Here is a 15,700-nt window from a genome sequence, read left to right as displayed (position 1 = left end):
TGTCTTACAATCTGAAAAGTACTGCTAGGTATTCGTCCTTGAGTTTACATCTATTGAACTGGAGAAGAGAGGGAAATAAGTTCTTGTATTAATGTGAGGTTGGAATAGAAGTGTTTCACTGTTAAAGAAGATAATTCTTTTTTTCGGAGTTTCTCTATAAATATCAGGTTGATGGATCTGTGTAATGAGGTGCAGTCTTATATGGAAGTGCTTGCTGAGGTCTGAAAAGCAGTATTGTCTTGTGAGAACAGCAGTCTGTCCAACTGCAAGGCCAACAGAAAGGAAAGCTATTCACACATGGTTTAGGATCAGACAAATGTTCCTTTGTCAGTGTCAAAACTTATGGGACTTAGGTGTGACTGATTGGTGAAATTTTGAAGGCAAACCTTTTAGAAGAATCAGTATCACTTTAGTACTAAAATAATAAATATGTCTCCTAATATGTAGTATCCTTATTCTCTGTCCTTCTCTGTTGTCTTTCTACTTCTTGTTCTCTTGCTCACAGTGCTTTTCCAGAAAATACAAAACAATGCATTATGGCTCATCTTTCTTTAGTTAAAAATATTTAAGTTACCTGCATTGCTGCAGAGAAGGGAAAAAAAATGAAGAAGTTCATATGTCTAAACTTTCATATATATATATATATAATACATATATAAACTTTTGCTGTTCTTCTGCAAGCTGTTTAATATTTCTTTCTAATTCTACAAACATGAATTCCTAAGCAGTTAAATACTTTGATCAGCTGATTTCCTAGGTGGTTGATGATATGATTCTTGTGAATAACACATAAGTCTTGGAGCAGAAGGGGGTAGAATGTGTTTTTTGCTACTGGGTTTTTTGTTATTGGTGTGTTAGCTCATTACTTATGAGTGTTAGGATTTATGAAGGAAATGACAGTCTATTAATTTGGTTTGATTTTTGCTTCAGGAAAAACTACCACACCACTTAACATCCTTTATGAACTGTAAGAGTGAAAATTAGTGGTAAAGCCTTGGACCTGCATGTTTTTGTTGATATGATGACTTTTTGGAAGAGTTTTTTGGAAACAAATATGGGGATGAAATAAAATGAATTCAGTTGTCACTTGAAATGCTAAAAAAATGTCAAAATTGAGAAATTATAAACATGGGAATATGCAAGCAGTTATGTGGTAGTCGTTATGACTCAAAGATAGCCAGAGAAGGCTTCATTTATATCTTGACTAAAGAGATGCTTGACCTAAATACAAGATTTCTCCATGTAATACAATGTTTAGGCTTCAGACTTTCTAGATGTGGTTTTGAAGGCATGTGAAAGCATGTCACCACAACTGAAATGTCTAGTGTAGATGAGCAAGAAGGCCAAATGCACTTCAAGTGGATGTTAAACTGAGCAAGTAAAAGCTCTGTAATTCAAAAAGTGGGATTTGGACTTGGTTATGCATGCCTAGACCAGCTTTTAAATGTTGAGTAGAGAGACCCATGGTGCAACATGGAATTCAGTGTGTATGAATGCTTGGGTTACTTGCCTCTTGCACCCTTTACTGAACCTGCAATTCAGTGTTGCTGGCAGTGTAGCAAGATACATAACACGGTTTTGTTTTGGTGCAAGTGTTAGAGGGAAGCTGTATGTTGAACTTGAAAAACTTTATTGTGTGTGCCTCTTCAGCTCAAGAGTATATTCCATATAGGGTGGATAAATAGCATGAGCTTTGGTCTGTTGATTGAAAGCATGGTTCGCAAGCGATCCTTCATATAGTACACTGCTTACTTTTACAGCTTAGTTAACTTAGTTGACTACATTTCTTGTAGTTGTAGCCTGAGACTTGCTGACACTTTTTACAATTGCAGTAACTGCTACACAGCAGAATAGAGGTGTTCGCATTTGGTATCCGAGGACTTCTTAGTATGTTGAAAATGCTATATACTAACTACTGAATCAGTGATGATAAAAATGCCAGCAGTTATTTTTTCTGTGATTAAAGTAGCTGATGCTTTCTGGTGACTGTTCTGCAAATGGCCATCATTTGGGGCAATACTTAATTTTTTTAATTATGTCATTTTTTTGACAATACAGTGACTTGTTAATGTTGCATTTATGATACTAATGTGGGGCACTTACTGAGTAACGTGCACTTTTGCATTAAGCAAGCTGCCACATTGAGTTTTGGTAGTGTTGCACACTTAGTTCATTTCCTGCACCATTTTGAACTTATCTCCTTTGTTTTAATTTAGGGCTATTGGCATCTCCACAGTCAGCACCTGGAAATTTAGACACTGGGAAAAGTGGAGATGTTAAAGGTACTGGGACAGGAGGAAGCAGAGAAAACAGCACAGTTGATTTTAGTAAGGTAAGTAACATTAAATACCTTAGTGTTTAGCATCAATTAACTATGTAACAAAAACTGCTGGTTATGACTTCCCCCTTAGTTACCTCCAAGAGGTGTACCAGTGTACACATGAAATAGGTACTGAGAGATAACTTGTGTTACAATATGATCTAGGCTAAATGTGTCACATGTTTTGAAATTCTTCTCAATGGGAACTGTTTGATGATCTACTCAGTGTTTTGGTAACGTAAGAGTGCAGCCGCTGTGCTTTTTCATGCAGATGGAGATACTTTCACATCTGCTGTTAAGGCCCTTATGAAAGCAGCTTTGTACATTGTATTGTAACTTCTTTTTCTAGAACTTTTTGGTTTGTTTTTTTTTTTTGGTTTTTTTTTCCCCAGAGATGGTTTTTAAGAAGGATTTGCTATATATGTATAATGAGTTTCGTCTACAAAAGTTGTTGTAACATCTTAATCATTAGAAACATGTAATAGCACTTTCTGAAATAAACCTTGTAAAAAATCTACTGTAAATCTCTTCGATTTCGTTCATGATCTAAATTTGCTGGGCAAGTTCGATTGTGGCTGTTACTATAAAGTTCAGTCAGAAGTGTCATCTATACTGTGAAACACTGTAAGAAAATTGTTTTGCCAAGTTAAATAGTTTTGTTTGAGGAAAGCTAACTTACTTACACTGTAGTTCTGATTTAATCATGGCAGGTGCCATGAATTCCTGCTCCTCTGTCACAGTTTTTATATTTTTGCTTGGCCTGTCCTTGTGTACACCTGCCTTGTCTCCTGTTGGACAGGAGTCAGCCTCCTGGCACTGTAGTTGTGGCACACTTGGTGTGGGACTCAAGAGGCCATCTGTAAGTTCTCTAGCCAGCAATGTCACTGGTGCTTGTGTGTGTTTGTGTGTATGTGAACACAGAGTTCATGTGCTGTACCATTTTCTAATGCACTTCTGTAATTATGTACAGAAATAAAGGTAAAGATTTTCAACCATCATATTCTTTATGAATGAAAAGATAAATATACTAATTATTTTTCAAAATTATGACATACTTGAAATACACGGCTGTGAAATAACTTACTGCATTCTAGAAACCATGTGTAATTACATGAACTCTCCTTACTTAATTGTGCATAGATTTTGTTAATTTATGTCCTATCACGGAATGTTTGTCATGATAATAGTAGAAAGGTGATTATGCAGTTTGAAGTCTTCTAGAATGTACTAGGTGTTAGTAATTCTAACTTATAGAAAATAGTTTATTATTATTTGGCTGGCTGGCTGACATTTTCTAAATGTGTTTGTCTTTTCTGTATTGTGGGATATTTGATTTGCTTTTTAATTTTTCTTTGTAGCATAAATGTCTAGTAAATTCTGATAAACATAATTATGGTATTTCTGCTAAGAAATGTAAGGGAATAAACACTTGTTTCATCTTTGTATGAATAGGTTGATATGAACTTCATGAGGAAAATTCCTTCAGGAGCAGAAGCATCAAATGTGTTAGTGGGAGAAGTAGATTTTTTAGAAAGACCTATTATTGCTTTTGTGAGGCTCTCCCCTGCAGTGCTTCTCTCGGGTCTCACAGAGGTTCCGGTCCCTACACGGTAAATAAATGCCTGGACAGTCTGGCTTTACTTATGCGATAAGATAATAATATTTAAGATCTCAAATAGCTGTAAATTTTTATATATACTGTATTAAGCTAAAGAAATGTAGAGTTTTGTTTAACATTATGTCAGTAATTTGCTGCAAAATTTGAAGGAATGAGATCTATCACAAAATTCTCAGAATGCATAATATATATTTCTATATATATCTGTATATACACTCACATACATATATACATCTATATACATGTAAAGATGCTGTCTGAAGCAAGTGCAGGAGTTTAAATTGATAACTGATTTGGAGTAAAAGCAATGAGTCTTCCAAGTTTGTGTTGACATTTTAGAGATGGCCATGAAGATAGTTAACAGTTCCCTTTGGTGTGACACAACTTGTCAGTGGGGAAGAGCACACTTAAGTCTGAAGGTCTGTCTGATCTGAACATCTGCTCTTTCTGTACAAATGCTCTGCATATGAATGACTCATGGAGTCAAAAACCAGTTTTTTATTGTATGTCTAAACCTACATGATTGACATTGGAGTAGTCAATCTGCAGCTAATACATAGAAGTAGCTTTCAGTCTGCAATAGGCACCCTGCTCCCCCAAACCCTAGGATCTCATCAGTATACTGTGGATATGTTTACCACAGATGTTAAAAATATCAAAATATAGATCTCATGATGAAGGTAGAAGATAATTTCATCACTTATCATGGATGACACTTCATTTTTTGTGCACATTGATGTATTGGGCTGTTCCATGGTGTTTGGCATACATGTGTACATTTATGTTTTTGGTGGATGTTTAATGTTTTAAAATTATCAAAGTGTTTATCTTTGTGATTTTCAGCTTATGCACTCTTTTGAAGGGTAAAAATACATATATGTGAGAATTTTCAGTTGACAGGAGTGCTCATAATGTTTGTTGGGAAATTCCAGAATTTCTACATACAGATTATTGTATTTCTGTAGCTAAAATTACTTTGTCCTAAGTTTTTCAGAATGGTGTAGACTTGCAGATCTTGAATGGCATACTTGCATTCTGAAGATGCATTCTCAGTTTCAGTTAGGGTAGTAAACTTGCAGAGGAGATAGAAGTGAGCTTGAGTATGAGTTGCTACTTTTTTCAGATGTGTTGTGCTTGGGAACGTCATTTTCATGGATTATAGGAAGAAGGTTGTGAAACAAATTACTGACATTCAGTCTTTGGTTTGTATCCTTTTGAATTTATAGCATGCTATTCCTGTTTAAGGTTTTGGTGAGTTTCATGTTAGACACTGTTACAGTGCAAGGATCTGTTAACATGTGCTGTGACTCAATCCCCAGATTGGATCAGCTTCCCAGAATGTCACTTACTTTTTTAGGTGTTCAAATGTCCGAGTTCTCTTCCTTTCCTCTGACACAAAACCAGGATATGACTATATGAGTATGCCCAAGAGGTACAATACAAGAAGTACAATCTTATTATGCCATGCCCAGTCACAGCAGGTGAGGGGGTTTGACGCCAATGAAAAGGTGATCATCAGGGAGTGTAGGACAGGTCATACAGCTCCTAGGCTCCCATTTAAGGGGTCTTTGCTACTGAGTATGTCAGAAAGGCTTAGAATCCAGAGGAAATATTCATTGAGCTCTAGTCTGTGAATTTCTACAATGATTAAGGCATTGTAAGAAGTTGAAAAATGAGGCTTAATGAAGAAGATACCTGAGTAATTTTGGCTTAGGATTTAAGTTCCTTCTGGTAATGACTTTAAGATGAACTTTTTCACAGTGTTACAGCAATCTTTTAAGATTGAAGTCATGAAAATGGTATTTTTACTTCACCACTAAATTTTTTTAAGCATTAATTTGAAAAACCCCCTCTGAGTATATGCAGATGAGTCAACCATACTCATCTGTGTTACTTTCTCCACAGGTTTTTGTTTTTGTTGCTGGGACCAGCAGGAAAAGCACCACAGTACCATGAAATTGGACGATCAATAGCAACACTTATGACAGATGATGTGAGTGATCTGTTTTAAATGCTTGTAGTTAAAATCTAGAATGATATATTTACCAACTGATTACAGTAAATGATTTGGAGTAGTAGCTTAAAGAAAATAATCTGCAAACTGGTTAAATGAAGACCTGTAAACTTATTTATTTTTTGTGTTAGTGAAGTAGATGATGGTAAATTAACTTTCCTCCTTGTCTGTCTTGAAGAAATCTTAAATGTATTTCTGAAAAAAAACCTGGCTTTGATGTATAGATTTCATTTTTGTGTTAAATTGGTTAACAGGACTGTTAAATAGAACTGCATATGATATGAATTACTGTATGTCAGAAAGGACAGAAGCAGCTGTGCTCAGGACGCAGTTTTAAAAATGTGTGCAATTGAGTCAGGTTTTCTTTTGTTTTGGTTTTTTGTAATCTAAACAAGGTCAAATACATACTGAATTGCTGATAATTTAAAGGCTATCTAGCAAAAATGCAAGTACTTTTTACTCTAGAACAATTTGAAGTTTGGTAATGTAAACTAGAAATTTGTCATTTTGCAATTGGTAATGAGTCTGTGAATACAGTTTTTGTTCATTGTGAGAACTGAATATTAAAAGCTTTAGTTGCAACTTCTCATCTTTTTTAGATAGGCCGATCTGATTTTTAGAAGTACTCTACATTACTGAAGAAGAAAAAAATATCAATTCTTTGGTCTAAAAAGACCTGAGTAGACTTCAGAGATCTGTTATAAGATTAGAAGATTTAGTGGTATTTGGAGTAAAGCAGTTCAGGTTTCAAATGTACAGAACAATTTAGTATCATCTTCTGCAAGCAGTTATTTATAGCAAAATAGCATTTTTTTTCTCTGTGTGTATGAAGTACATCTTGGAGTTCATGTTGTACTAGTCTGTAAAACAGTATAGTTTTTTTTTTAGTAGGATTGCTTTCATGTGCTTTTTAAGTAGTCTTCTAAATTAATTAAGATAGATATATAAAAATGCATTATTGTTCTTAACAAAAACTTGTGGTTTGGTTTGAAGCTTATTTGAAGTATTTTTTTGTCATGAGCTAGCACAGCATAGTGGTACAGTGGCTGTAGGGCAGAATTATTCAGACAATAGTATATAAACGTGATGTCCTGAATATTGAAGATTAACTTTTCATTTAATTTTAAAAATGAACTCAATATTCATTTTGAGTTTGAAGATAAAGCTTCCATGTTTTGTGGTCCATAGGAATGTGCATACCAATAGTTTTTAATTGAAAAGTATGTAAATAAAATAAAAATCAAACTTTTGAGGACCGGCAAAATAGTTTTCATGCCTTTTTAAAAATAATCAAGTATAATCATTATATAATGATAATTCCTCTTTCAGAAAAATAAAAATGAATGTTGAGTACTTTCTTGTTGTAGGTTTTCCATGATGTTGCCTATAAAGCAAAAGACCGAAATGATTTGTTGTCAGGAATTGATGAGTTTTTAGACCAAGTGACAGTCCTGCCTCCAGGAGAGTGGGATCCATCTATACGAATTGAGCCACCAAAAAATGTCCCTTCCCAGGTAAAAGGAAAAAAAGATCCAATGTGTCTTGTAGTGTCTTGTGTAAACTGAGCATAGGGTTCAAGCTACTGAATATAGAAGGACAATCACTGCCCTTGTCCTGCTGGCCACACTCTTCCTGACACACGCCAAGGTGTCATTGACCTTTCTGGCCACACTGCTGGCTCCTATCCAGATGGCTGTAAAGCATCAGGAAAGTCCCCACATCCCACATTTTGCAAGAAAAACTGGATTTTCCCTTTAAGTTAGGAAAAAACTTAAAAAGAAATGAGGAAGGGGGAAGAAAGGCATCAATCAGTTTTCTGCTATGCTGTTAAGTTAGTTTGCAATATTTGCTTTTGAAATACTGAAATGAGTTCATGTAGGAACTAGAAGAGTTGGTAAGAGATTGTACTTGAGTTCATGTAACCAAATTTTACTACTAGTCTAGGAGTGATCAGCAAGAATATTTCAATTAGAACTTCTGTTTGCATACAGCTTTCATTGCAATGTTTAATGTATTTTGTGTAGCATATACTGTTCACAGAATGTTTGTGAAATAGATAAAAATCAATCATATTGCTCAGTTGTGATGATGCAGGCTTAGAATGAGAGCTAATGAAAGTGAGTCCTTAGAGAGACTTTCTTCTCCTCTTCCCTCGTTGCAGTTTATAGGAATTTGGGCCTCCGGGATCAAAAGCAGGGGACAGACCAGTGCTTTTGATTCAGAAGGTTGACACTGGTGTCAAGTCTAGTGGTGGTTTGGCAGAGTGGGTGGAATAGAATGGGGTAACAGCAGTGCAGTTTATTAATGAATAGCCTGAAGTTACCATGTAACTTGTTTCCAAAATAAGCAGGGCTCAGGGTTTTTTGGAAGGAATGCTCCACTGAAAAATTTATGAGGAGCTGGTAAAGCAGCTTGCCCAGCAGGGGAATAACTTCTCATTTATATTTCAACTAAAGTCTGTGTTTATCATAAAAAGAGGTCAGTTTCTTATGCATGTTAAATGTTTCTACTCTGGAAACGGTTGAAGAAAAAATGTATCTAAAGATTTGTGTCTCATGGTTGAGCCTCTACTGTATGTTGAAAATCTAGGCTTTGTTTCATTGTGTTTCAGGAATCTATTTCTTGTAGATACAGGAAGATGCATACTGTTGTGCAAGGTACTAATAAGGTCTTCCAGGTGGTGGTGTACAGTTCTAGTCATCTGTACTCAACAGAAGATTAGTTTGGAAAATGGAGGACTGCTGATGAACTGGCAATAGGAAAAAGAGTGTGGAAGACATAGAATTTCTGCACGCCCTCTTTTAATTATACTTTGTAGTGTAAAGGCAGACTCAAAGTTTTTTTATTTCCTTTTTTTCCTCCCCTGTCTCTTTTGTAGGAGAAAAGGAAGGCACCTAAATTTCCAAATGGATCTACTCCTACAGGAGAGGCTCTTAAAGAAGAAGGCCATCATGCTGGACCTGAACTTCAGAGAACTGGAAGGTGTGTTCACTTCCCTAAATTAATTTCTTCCATAAAGAAATAAAAGTGATAAATCTTCATCTTAACGATTGATGTTTAAACATTAAAAAATCATGGTACAAGTGTCAGAGCGCATCCTTTGTCCTTTTCAAGTGTTGGATTCTTGCCTGTAAGTGCCAATGTGCTTAAAGTATTTTCAAGCCTCTGGCAATGTTTCTCAACACGTTTGTGAAGGATTTCACATAAGATGCTGCCTAATTTAACTAACTGACTTTTAAGAGTTGGGTTTTAAATTTTAATCTTCAGGAGCATGCAATTATCATAATTACAGCAGGAATACGCTATTTTCAGCGTTGGGCTAGGTACGAAAAATCTCATTAATGCAAATCTGTTTTATTAAGTGTATATGACATGGAACAAAAAGAAATAAAAAGTGGCAAAAAGTAGTTTTGTATTGGTTAGCTTTGCGTTTTGGTCAGTTTTTTTAAAGATAAAATAAATTTGAAGGAATTTCTTTCAGTTCTTGTTGTTCTCTGTTAATTCCAAAATATTTTCTAAAGAAGTCTCCAACATTGAAAATACTTGCTTATGATTAAACTTTAATATCTGAAATGAAAGTGGAGATTAAATCAACTGAAAAATTTTGGAGTATATATACAGTCTTGTTATCCCCAGAATAATAAACTTCCAAATCAAATGCATCTTTTTCATACACTAGCGAGAAAGACTTTACAACATTTGTGTTGATTTTTACCAATGTGGCTTTGTTATAATTAGTTTTTATTGTTTTTGTAGCCCGTATGTGGAGATAAAAAGTTCATTTCTGCTCACAGAATTATCTGTAGAAAAGGCTTTTCTTAGGAATGGTTGGGCATTTTTTAATAGTTAAAAATAATTTAAAAATTACAAATGCAAATTAATATTTAGTATTTTGGAATCTTAAACTTTTTTTTAAATTGCTTTTTAAATAATTGGTAATAACTTGCCCAGTTGAATGAAGTTACATGTATTTGGTTTTATTCTTACATTTATAGAATATCTGTGTACTCCAGATGAGAATACTGTTAAAAATTATAGACCTAATTTTTTTTATAGTAGTAATATTGAAATGCATTAATGCAGTGATCTTGGTTGAGGTTTTGCATATTTCTCTGTTCCATTGTTCTGCAAATCATAAGACAGATTTGACTTAAAGCATCATTTAGGTAAAATTGTTTGCAAAGTTATTTTTTCAGTATCTAGCCCATATATAAAAAAACCCTTAGCTTTTAAAAACGTGGGTAACCTGCTTGATTGTATTTTGAATACTGCTGAATTAAAATAGATAAGATTCTCATTTACGTTTTTAATTGTTATGCTTTAATCTGGATTATGAAATAGCTAATTTGTGCCGGCAATAGGCACTGGCAGTCATGTGTAGCCCATAGTTTTAAACTAGCTAGAATCCTTTAGTCTACAGTTTGACGAGTTTCATCTCACCTATTTAGGCTTTTTGGTGGTTTGATACTTGACATCCAAAGGAAAGCACCTTTTTTCTTGAGTGACTTCAAGGATGCATTAAGCCTGCAGTGCCTGGCCTCGATTCTTTTCCTATACTGTGCCTGTATGTCTCCTGTAATCACTTTTGGAGGGCTCCTGGGAGAAGCTACAGAAGGCAGAATAGTGAGTACAAAGAATGGTAGTGGCCAGGCTTTTAGACCTTCAGAGGCAAGTCACTGTGTGCATTTGTCTCATTTATTTATACTTGTATTTGAAGAATTTACCCACAGCACTTGATTAGCCTGCCCCAAAGCAGATCTTCCCCAAAGGTAATTGCTATGGAAAATGTGGGGAACCTATGTGTACAGGAGAAGATGCACAGGGGAGGTAAAAAATGTTAATCCTGCCTTATTGGATGAATGGCTTCATGAATTGAGAAAAGGCTTGCATTGCCTTATTTTGGCTGCTTGAGAGTAATGAATAGTAGTAAAGGTGCACCATCCCACTAGGCCTACTTTAGGCAAAGTCAGAGGCTCAAGGTGGATAGCCAAGCACAAGTACTGGCCTTGAGTAGTAGGCCTACGAGGATGATAGTAATGCCAGCAGTGTGTGGCCAGCAGTCCATTTATGAAACTGAGAGGATATGTTTATGCCTGCACTAATACATATGTTGCTCACAATAAAGTAAAGTGTTTGAGGTTTATCAGCAGAAAATACTCTTCATTGTAAATGTAAACCATTTGCATACAAAATTTTGGTAGTGTTGTGTTGGGCAGTAGATAATACCAGTACCTTTTTCACTAGAGTAACATTACACTTTAGTTTTTGAAGCAGGGAAAAATTACTTAATATCAACAGTGTTAGTAACTTAGAGTCAATTGGCTTATGAGTAAACTAGTTTGAAGTGTATTTTCTGTTTTTAAATCTACCACAAAGAAACAAGGCTCTGTCCTTTTGTGGGAGGGAAAGATGTATTCAGACATGTCTTTTACAAATGCTAAAATTCTGTTGAAACTTATAATGTTACAAAATTTTTCTTGATACATAATGAAATTTTTAAACTTGTACTATATTAAAATTTAGTTAACTATTTTATCTCTTTCAATTTCAATTGCTGTTGACTCAGATACTTGTGTATTGATGTAGCACTTCAAGCTGATAGAAAAAACAGAAATCAGTTATGTCTTTTCTGCCTGCTGGTTTTGCCACTGTAAATGTAGGAATGATTATTAGAATGACAATGTAAGTTTTGAATGTACAATATGTATAGTAATGAAAGTACCCTCCTTTCAAAGCTTGATTCTCAAACACCTTCTTTCTTTTAGCTATCTGGAATTGTTTGCGGGTTTGTTCCTGCCTTCAGATACTTGGTGTGCATCATTGAATAAAACATTTAGTTACTGCACACACATGTTCAAGCACAGTAGCTGACATTGTAAGGTACACAGTTTGTCTTTGAAACCTTCCCTCGCGTTCTCAGAGGCCATCACCTCCACAGTGCTCCTGTCCCTGCCACCCTGAGTGAGAGCCCCAAGGTTAATGCATTGACTAATCAAAAACACTAATTCAAAGGTAATAGAACAAGAGACTGGAATTATATTTTTTTTTCCTAATGTTATGAACAAAGGATTCTTTTTCATTTTTTAATAGCCCCAGTTCAGCAAATCATTTTGACCATTTTCAGATGCTTTCCTGAATTGGAGCTCAAGTTTGCATAATTCTGTTTTCTTAGACTAGCATAATTTCAAAATAGCAAATGCTTAAAAGTTCCATCAGGAACACTGTAATTCCATTACAGGAATTTGTAATCCATGTGGTAGGTGGTATGATTAACTATTTTCAAATAAATTTAATATAATTTTAGTATTTAAAATTATGGCCTCTCTCTTTTGAGGTGCATTATAACTGGGTATTTTTGGCAGAAAATATTATAGGGAAACATGTAATTCAAGAACTGAAGTAGATACCTTAATTCCTTGAAAAGAAATGCATTACCAGGTGGGACATTGGTTTACTGCTCATCTATTTTTGGTGTCATGTATACATAAACCGATATTCTTCAGTAACTTCCCCTGCATCTTTGCCTGTCAGCTTGGTTTTTTTTTTTTTTTCCTCTTTTGTAATGCTTGGTTGACTGATGCAGGTTTGATACGGCACACTTGTAGGTATGTTGCAAATATAAATATCAATTTTCTTTACAGAGACCATTAATTTTTTTCTGTAAACAACATGTTGAGTAACTTTTATTTTTTCTTTGGTTTTTTTTGTTTATTTTTTTTAAATTTGTATAATTGTTGGTATGCTTTTCCTCCAGAGCTAACAGGGCTAGTAACTTGTTCTCATGGTTTTGGATGGCTTTGTTTCTCAGGGGTGAAGTTTTCAAAATCTTGTCCATGGTATTGTTACTGCAAAACTGTGTTAAGTTATTCTTGTCTCAAACATGGATATTAATTGCAATGTGTTTACATCTTGTCTTGTTTCTAAGTTAATGCATCTTTAAGCTGTGTTTATGAAGTTATGATGCTAAATGCTAACCTGAAAGGCAACAAAATTACAGAAGTTTTTTTTCCCCCCAAACAGAGTGCAATAGAGTCTCTCTTTGGAGCCTCATTAACTGGGATTGCCTATTCTCTCTTTGCTGGGCAACCTCTTACTATCTTGGGAAGCACAGGACCAGTTCTAGTATTTGAAAAAATATTATTTAAATTTTGCAGGTAAGTAATGTTTATATTGGCTTGATGCACTTTTTAACATTCTGACCTGTTACAATTGCTGTAATTGAAAGCAGATATGCAGTAAATCTGTATGTTCATGGATGTAAATACAGTGGCAAGAGACTGAGAAACTGATATGGTTTGGCAAAGCTGTGAGGCATTGGCAAACCTGAATGAGAAAGTCAGTGATAAGAAGTGGCAAGGACTTAAAAGTTATATTCTGACTGTGTGAAGTTGTTGGCTTTGCTTCTGCAGGGGTAAGCAGAGATCGATCTGCCCTCTAGGAGAAACCATCTGGGTAGTTCTGGCGAGATCCATCCCCATGATGCTTCCCAAGCTAGGTAGTTGCACCATCAATCCCAGAAACACCTTGCAGTGTTGCTTTGCTTTGGTGGGAGATGAGACAAAAAAAAAATTCTGCTTCCTTCAGAGCTAATATCAAGCATGAGAAAAGTGCTGAATACCTATACAGCTTGGCCTCAGTGTCTTTTGAAACATAATGTAGTACAGCTGGGTTTTGGCTCAGTTAATGCTTTTTGTTTCTTTCTTCACACAGGGATTATGGTCTTTCCTACCTCTCCCTGAGAACTAGCATTGGTCTGTGGACTGCATTTCTATGCATTGTGCTTGTAGCCACAGATGCTAGCAGCCTCGTGTGCTACATCACTCGATTTACTGAGGAAGCTTTTGCAGCGCTCATATGCATCATATTTATTTATGAGGCATTGGAAAAGCTTGTTCATTTGGGAGAAGTGTATGCCTTCAATATGCACAATGATTTGAATAAACTGACTTCATATTCGTAAGTACCAAGTTTCTACCTGTTAGTGAAATAAATGGGAAAATATAGAGAGACATGTTCTTTACTAAATGGCAGTGAGTGGCACTTCCAGGAAGGGTAGAAGGAATGCTAGGAGTAGTATTGGCATGGGAAACCTCCAGAAAATTCTATTCGGGATGCTGTAGAACTGAATTTTCTGTGTTAACTATGAGTAGTTGGAAAGGATAAGAGGCTGTGACAAAGCCTGCTTTAATGCAGCTTTACTAAAGGTCAGAACAGGACTTCTGCCTTGCTACTTCTAGGAATTGTGGCTTCATGAAATAGGATGAGTTGAGTTACCAGCTCGCACCTACCAGATGAAGATGCTGCTCACCGTTGCTCAGAGAAACCAGCTCATTTCTCATAGTTTAAATGAAATTATTTAAATGCCAGTGCTCCTCTCCTGTTGGAGATGTGCATTTTCCAGCTTTAGTTGTACCTGTGTGGTCACAATGTGGGTGAGGGGCCCCAACGAGGTCATGTCTGCACACCTAGGGTGAGGTCCCTGCTTGTTGCACTGGTCAGTCATTCCCTAGCTGGAGAGCAGACTGCTCACTGTTCTGCTGGACAGCTGTTCTGCCTGGCCAGGACAGTGATTATCTTGCACACAGGGTGACTTCCAGCAGAGTCAAACCAAGTATGGACTACTGTGTTTTCTCTGCTCACTTTTACAATCATTCAGTGCTTCTTCAGTACTTTCTTTCGGGGCGAAAAAGCAAACACCCTGTCAGACTGCTTCTTGTATTCCATTCACTTTACATTTACACTTATTTTCCTGTCTTAACCACTGTTAAGACCAGGCCACATTTCCAGGAGTGGGCTGTGGGAGGACACTCACTTCCTTACTTTTCCCTTTCTACTGGCTGTTCATCCTTCTGTTTCAGTGTCTCTGGGTCCTCACTGGACTTCTGTGTGGGCAAGTTAAATCCACTGATGTGGCAGAAGTTGTACTGTAGATCTTCTGGCACTTGTCACTTGATGATTGTGTTTTACCACAGGCAGTCCATGAGGGTGGAGGCAGGAAGGTGGGATTTTAGTTTGGTTTAGCTCTATGCTTTTTGGGATATGCCACAGTGTTCAGTTTGAGTTTGTTCTGTATTTTTTTCTCTCACAAAACTGTAGGAGATCCAGCTGTTCAAAATTGCTTTCTTCCTCCTTTTTCTTTCCTTTTTCCCCACTCTGTAACCTCCAGTGGGGACAAGGTGCCGAACAAGCGTGTTCAGTTAATTGAACCACAAAACAATCTCAAATGCTCTTACATTTTCTCTGGGTGTAATTTTTTTTCTTTCTTGTTCTGGATTTCTGCTTATCTACTTGGTGGCATACTTTATCTTCATTGCCTTTGTTGAGAAATTTGTCAACTCTTCCTTCAACATGATTGTTCATGTTGCTACCTTGACCAATAACAAATGATGATTGGTCTCATCATCAAACCAATTGCTTTTTGTTGCAATTCCTTTCTCTTCCAGTGATTCAGTGATTCAACTACTTTGTAGGAGTTACTGCTTTCCACTCCTTTCCCATTTCCATTTGCTGGTAATTTAGAATCCAGTTAACAAAAGAAGATTTGTTTACTTAATATTTTTTAAATTACCCAAACCCTGTGCTTTGCAAATCTAGGTTCTTTTTGTCCATGCACATTTAATGTTTTTTCCTTCTTTACCTTCACACCACCAGGATGCAGATTTTCCCTTCCATGGTTCATTGGGGTTTTTTTCAGTGTCTTTAGTGAATCTCATAGAAAAAGGAGACTTACTTTTTGCTTATTACCTCT

General features: G+C 36.0%; 1 protein-coding gene across 9 annotated transcripts in view; it reads left to right on the top strand.

The window, feature by feature from the left end:
• Positions 1 to 15,700, top strand: part of SLC4A7 (solute carrier family 4 member 7) — a 93,112-nt gene that overhangs the window by 59,043 nt on the left and 18,369 nt on the right. For 4 of the 9 annotated variants that reach the window (XM_033063979.1, XM_033063971.1, XM_033063960.1 and 1 more), the window contains 8 exons: positions 2,217 to 2,332; positions 3,773 to 3,930; positions 5,844 to 5,931; positions 7,320 to 7,466; positions 8,831 to 8,934; positions 10,401 to 10,575; positions 12,973 to 13,106; positions 13,663 to 13,908. In XM_033063979.1, the coding sequence (XP_032919870.1) occupies positions 2,217 to 2,332; positions 3,773 to 3,930; positions 5,844 to 5,931; positions 7,320 to 7,466; positions 8,831 to 8,934; positions 10,401 to 10,575; positions 12,973 to 13,106; positions 13,663 to 13,908 (1,168 nt within the window). Of the gene's footprint in view, positions 1 to 2,216; positions 2,333 to 3,119; positions 3,180 to 3,772; positions 3,931 to 5,843; positions 5,932 to 7,319; positions 7,467 to 8,830; positions 8,935 to 10,400; positions 10,576 to 11,717; positions 11,763 to 12,972; positions 13,107 to 13,662; positions 13,909 to 15,700 lie in introns of all 9 variants that reach the window. The other 5 variants (XM_033063949.1, XM_033063940.1, XM_033063932.1 and 2 more) reach the window with 2 other exon arrangements.

This window comes from Catharus ustulatus, chromosome 1 (genome assembly GCF_009819885.2).
Source record: "Catharus ustulatus isolate bCatUst1 chromosome 1, bCatUst1.pri.v2, whole genome shotgun sequence".
NCBI lineage: Eukaryota > Metazoa > Chordata > Aves > Passeriformes > Turdidae > Catharus > Catharus ustulatus.
Note: the sequence above shows the minus strand (reverse complement) of the source record. Positions and strands in the feature narration are given on the sequence as shown.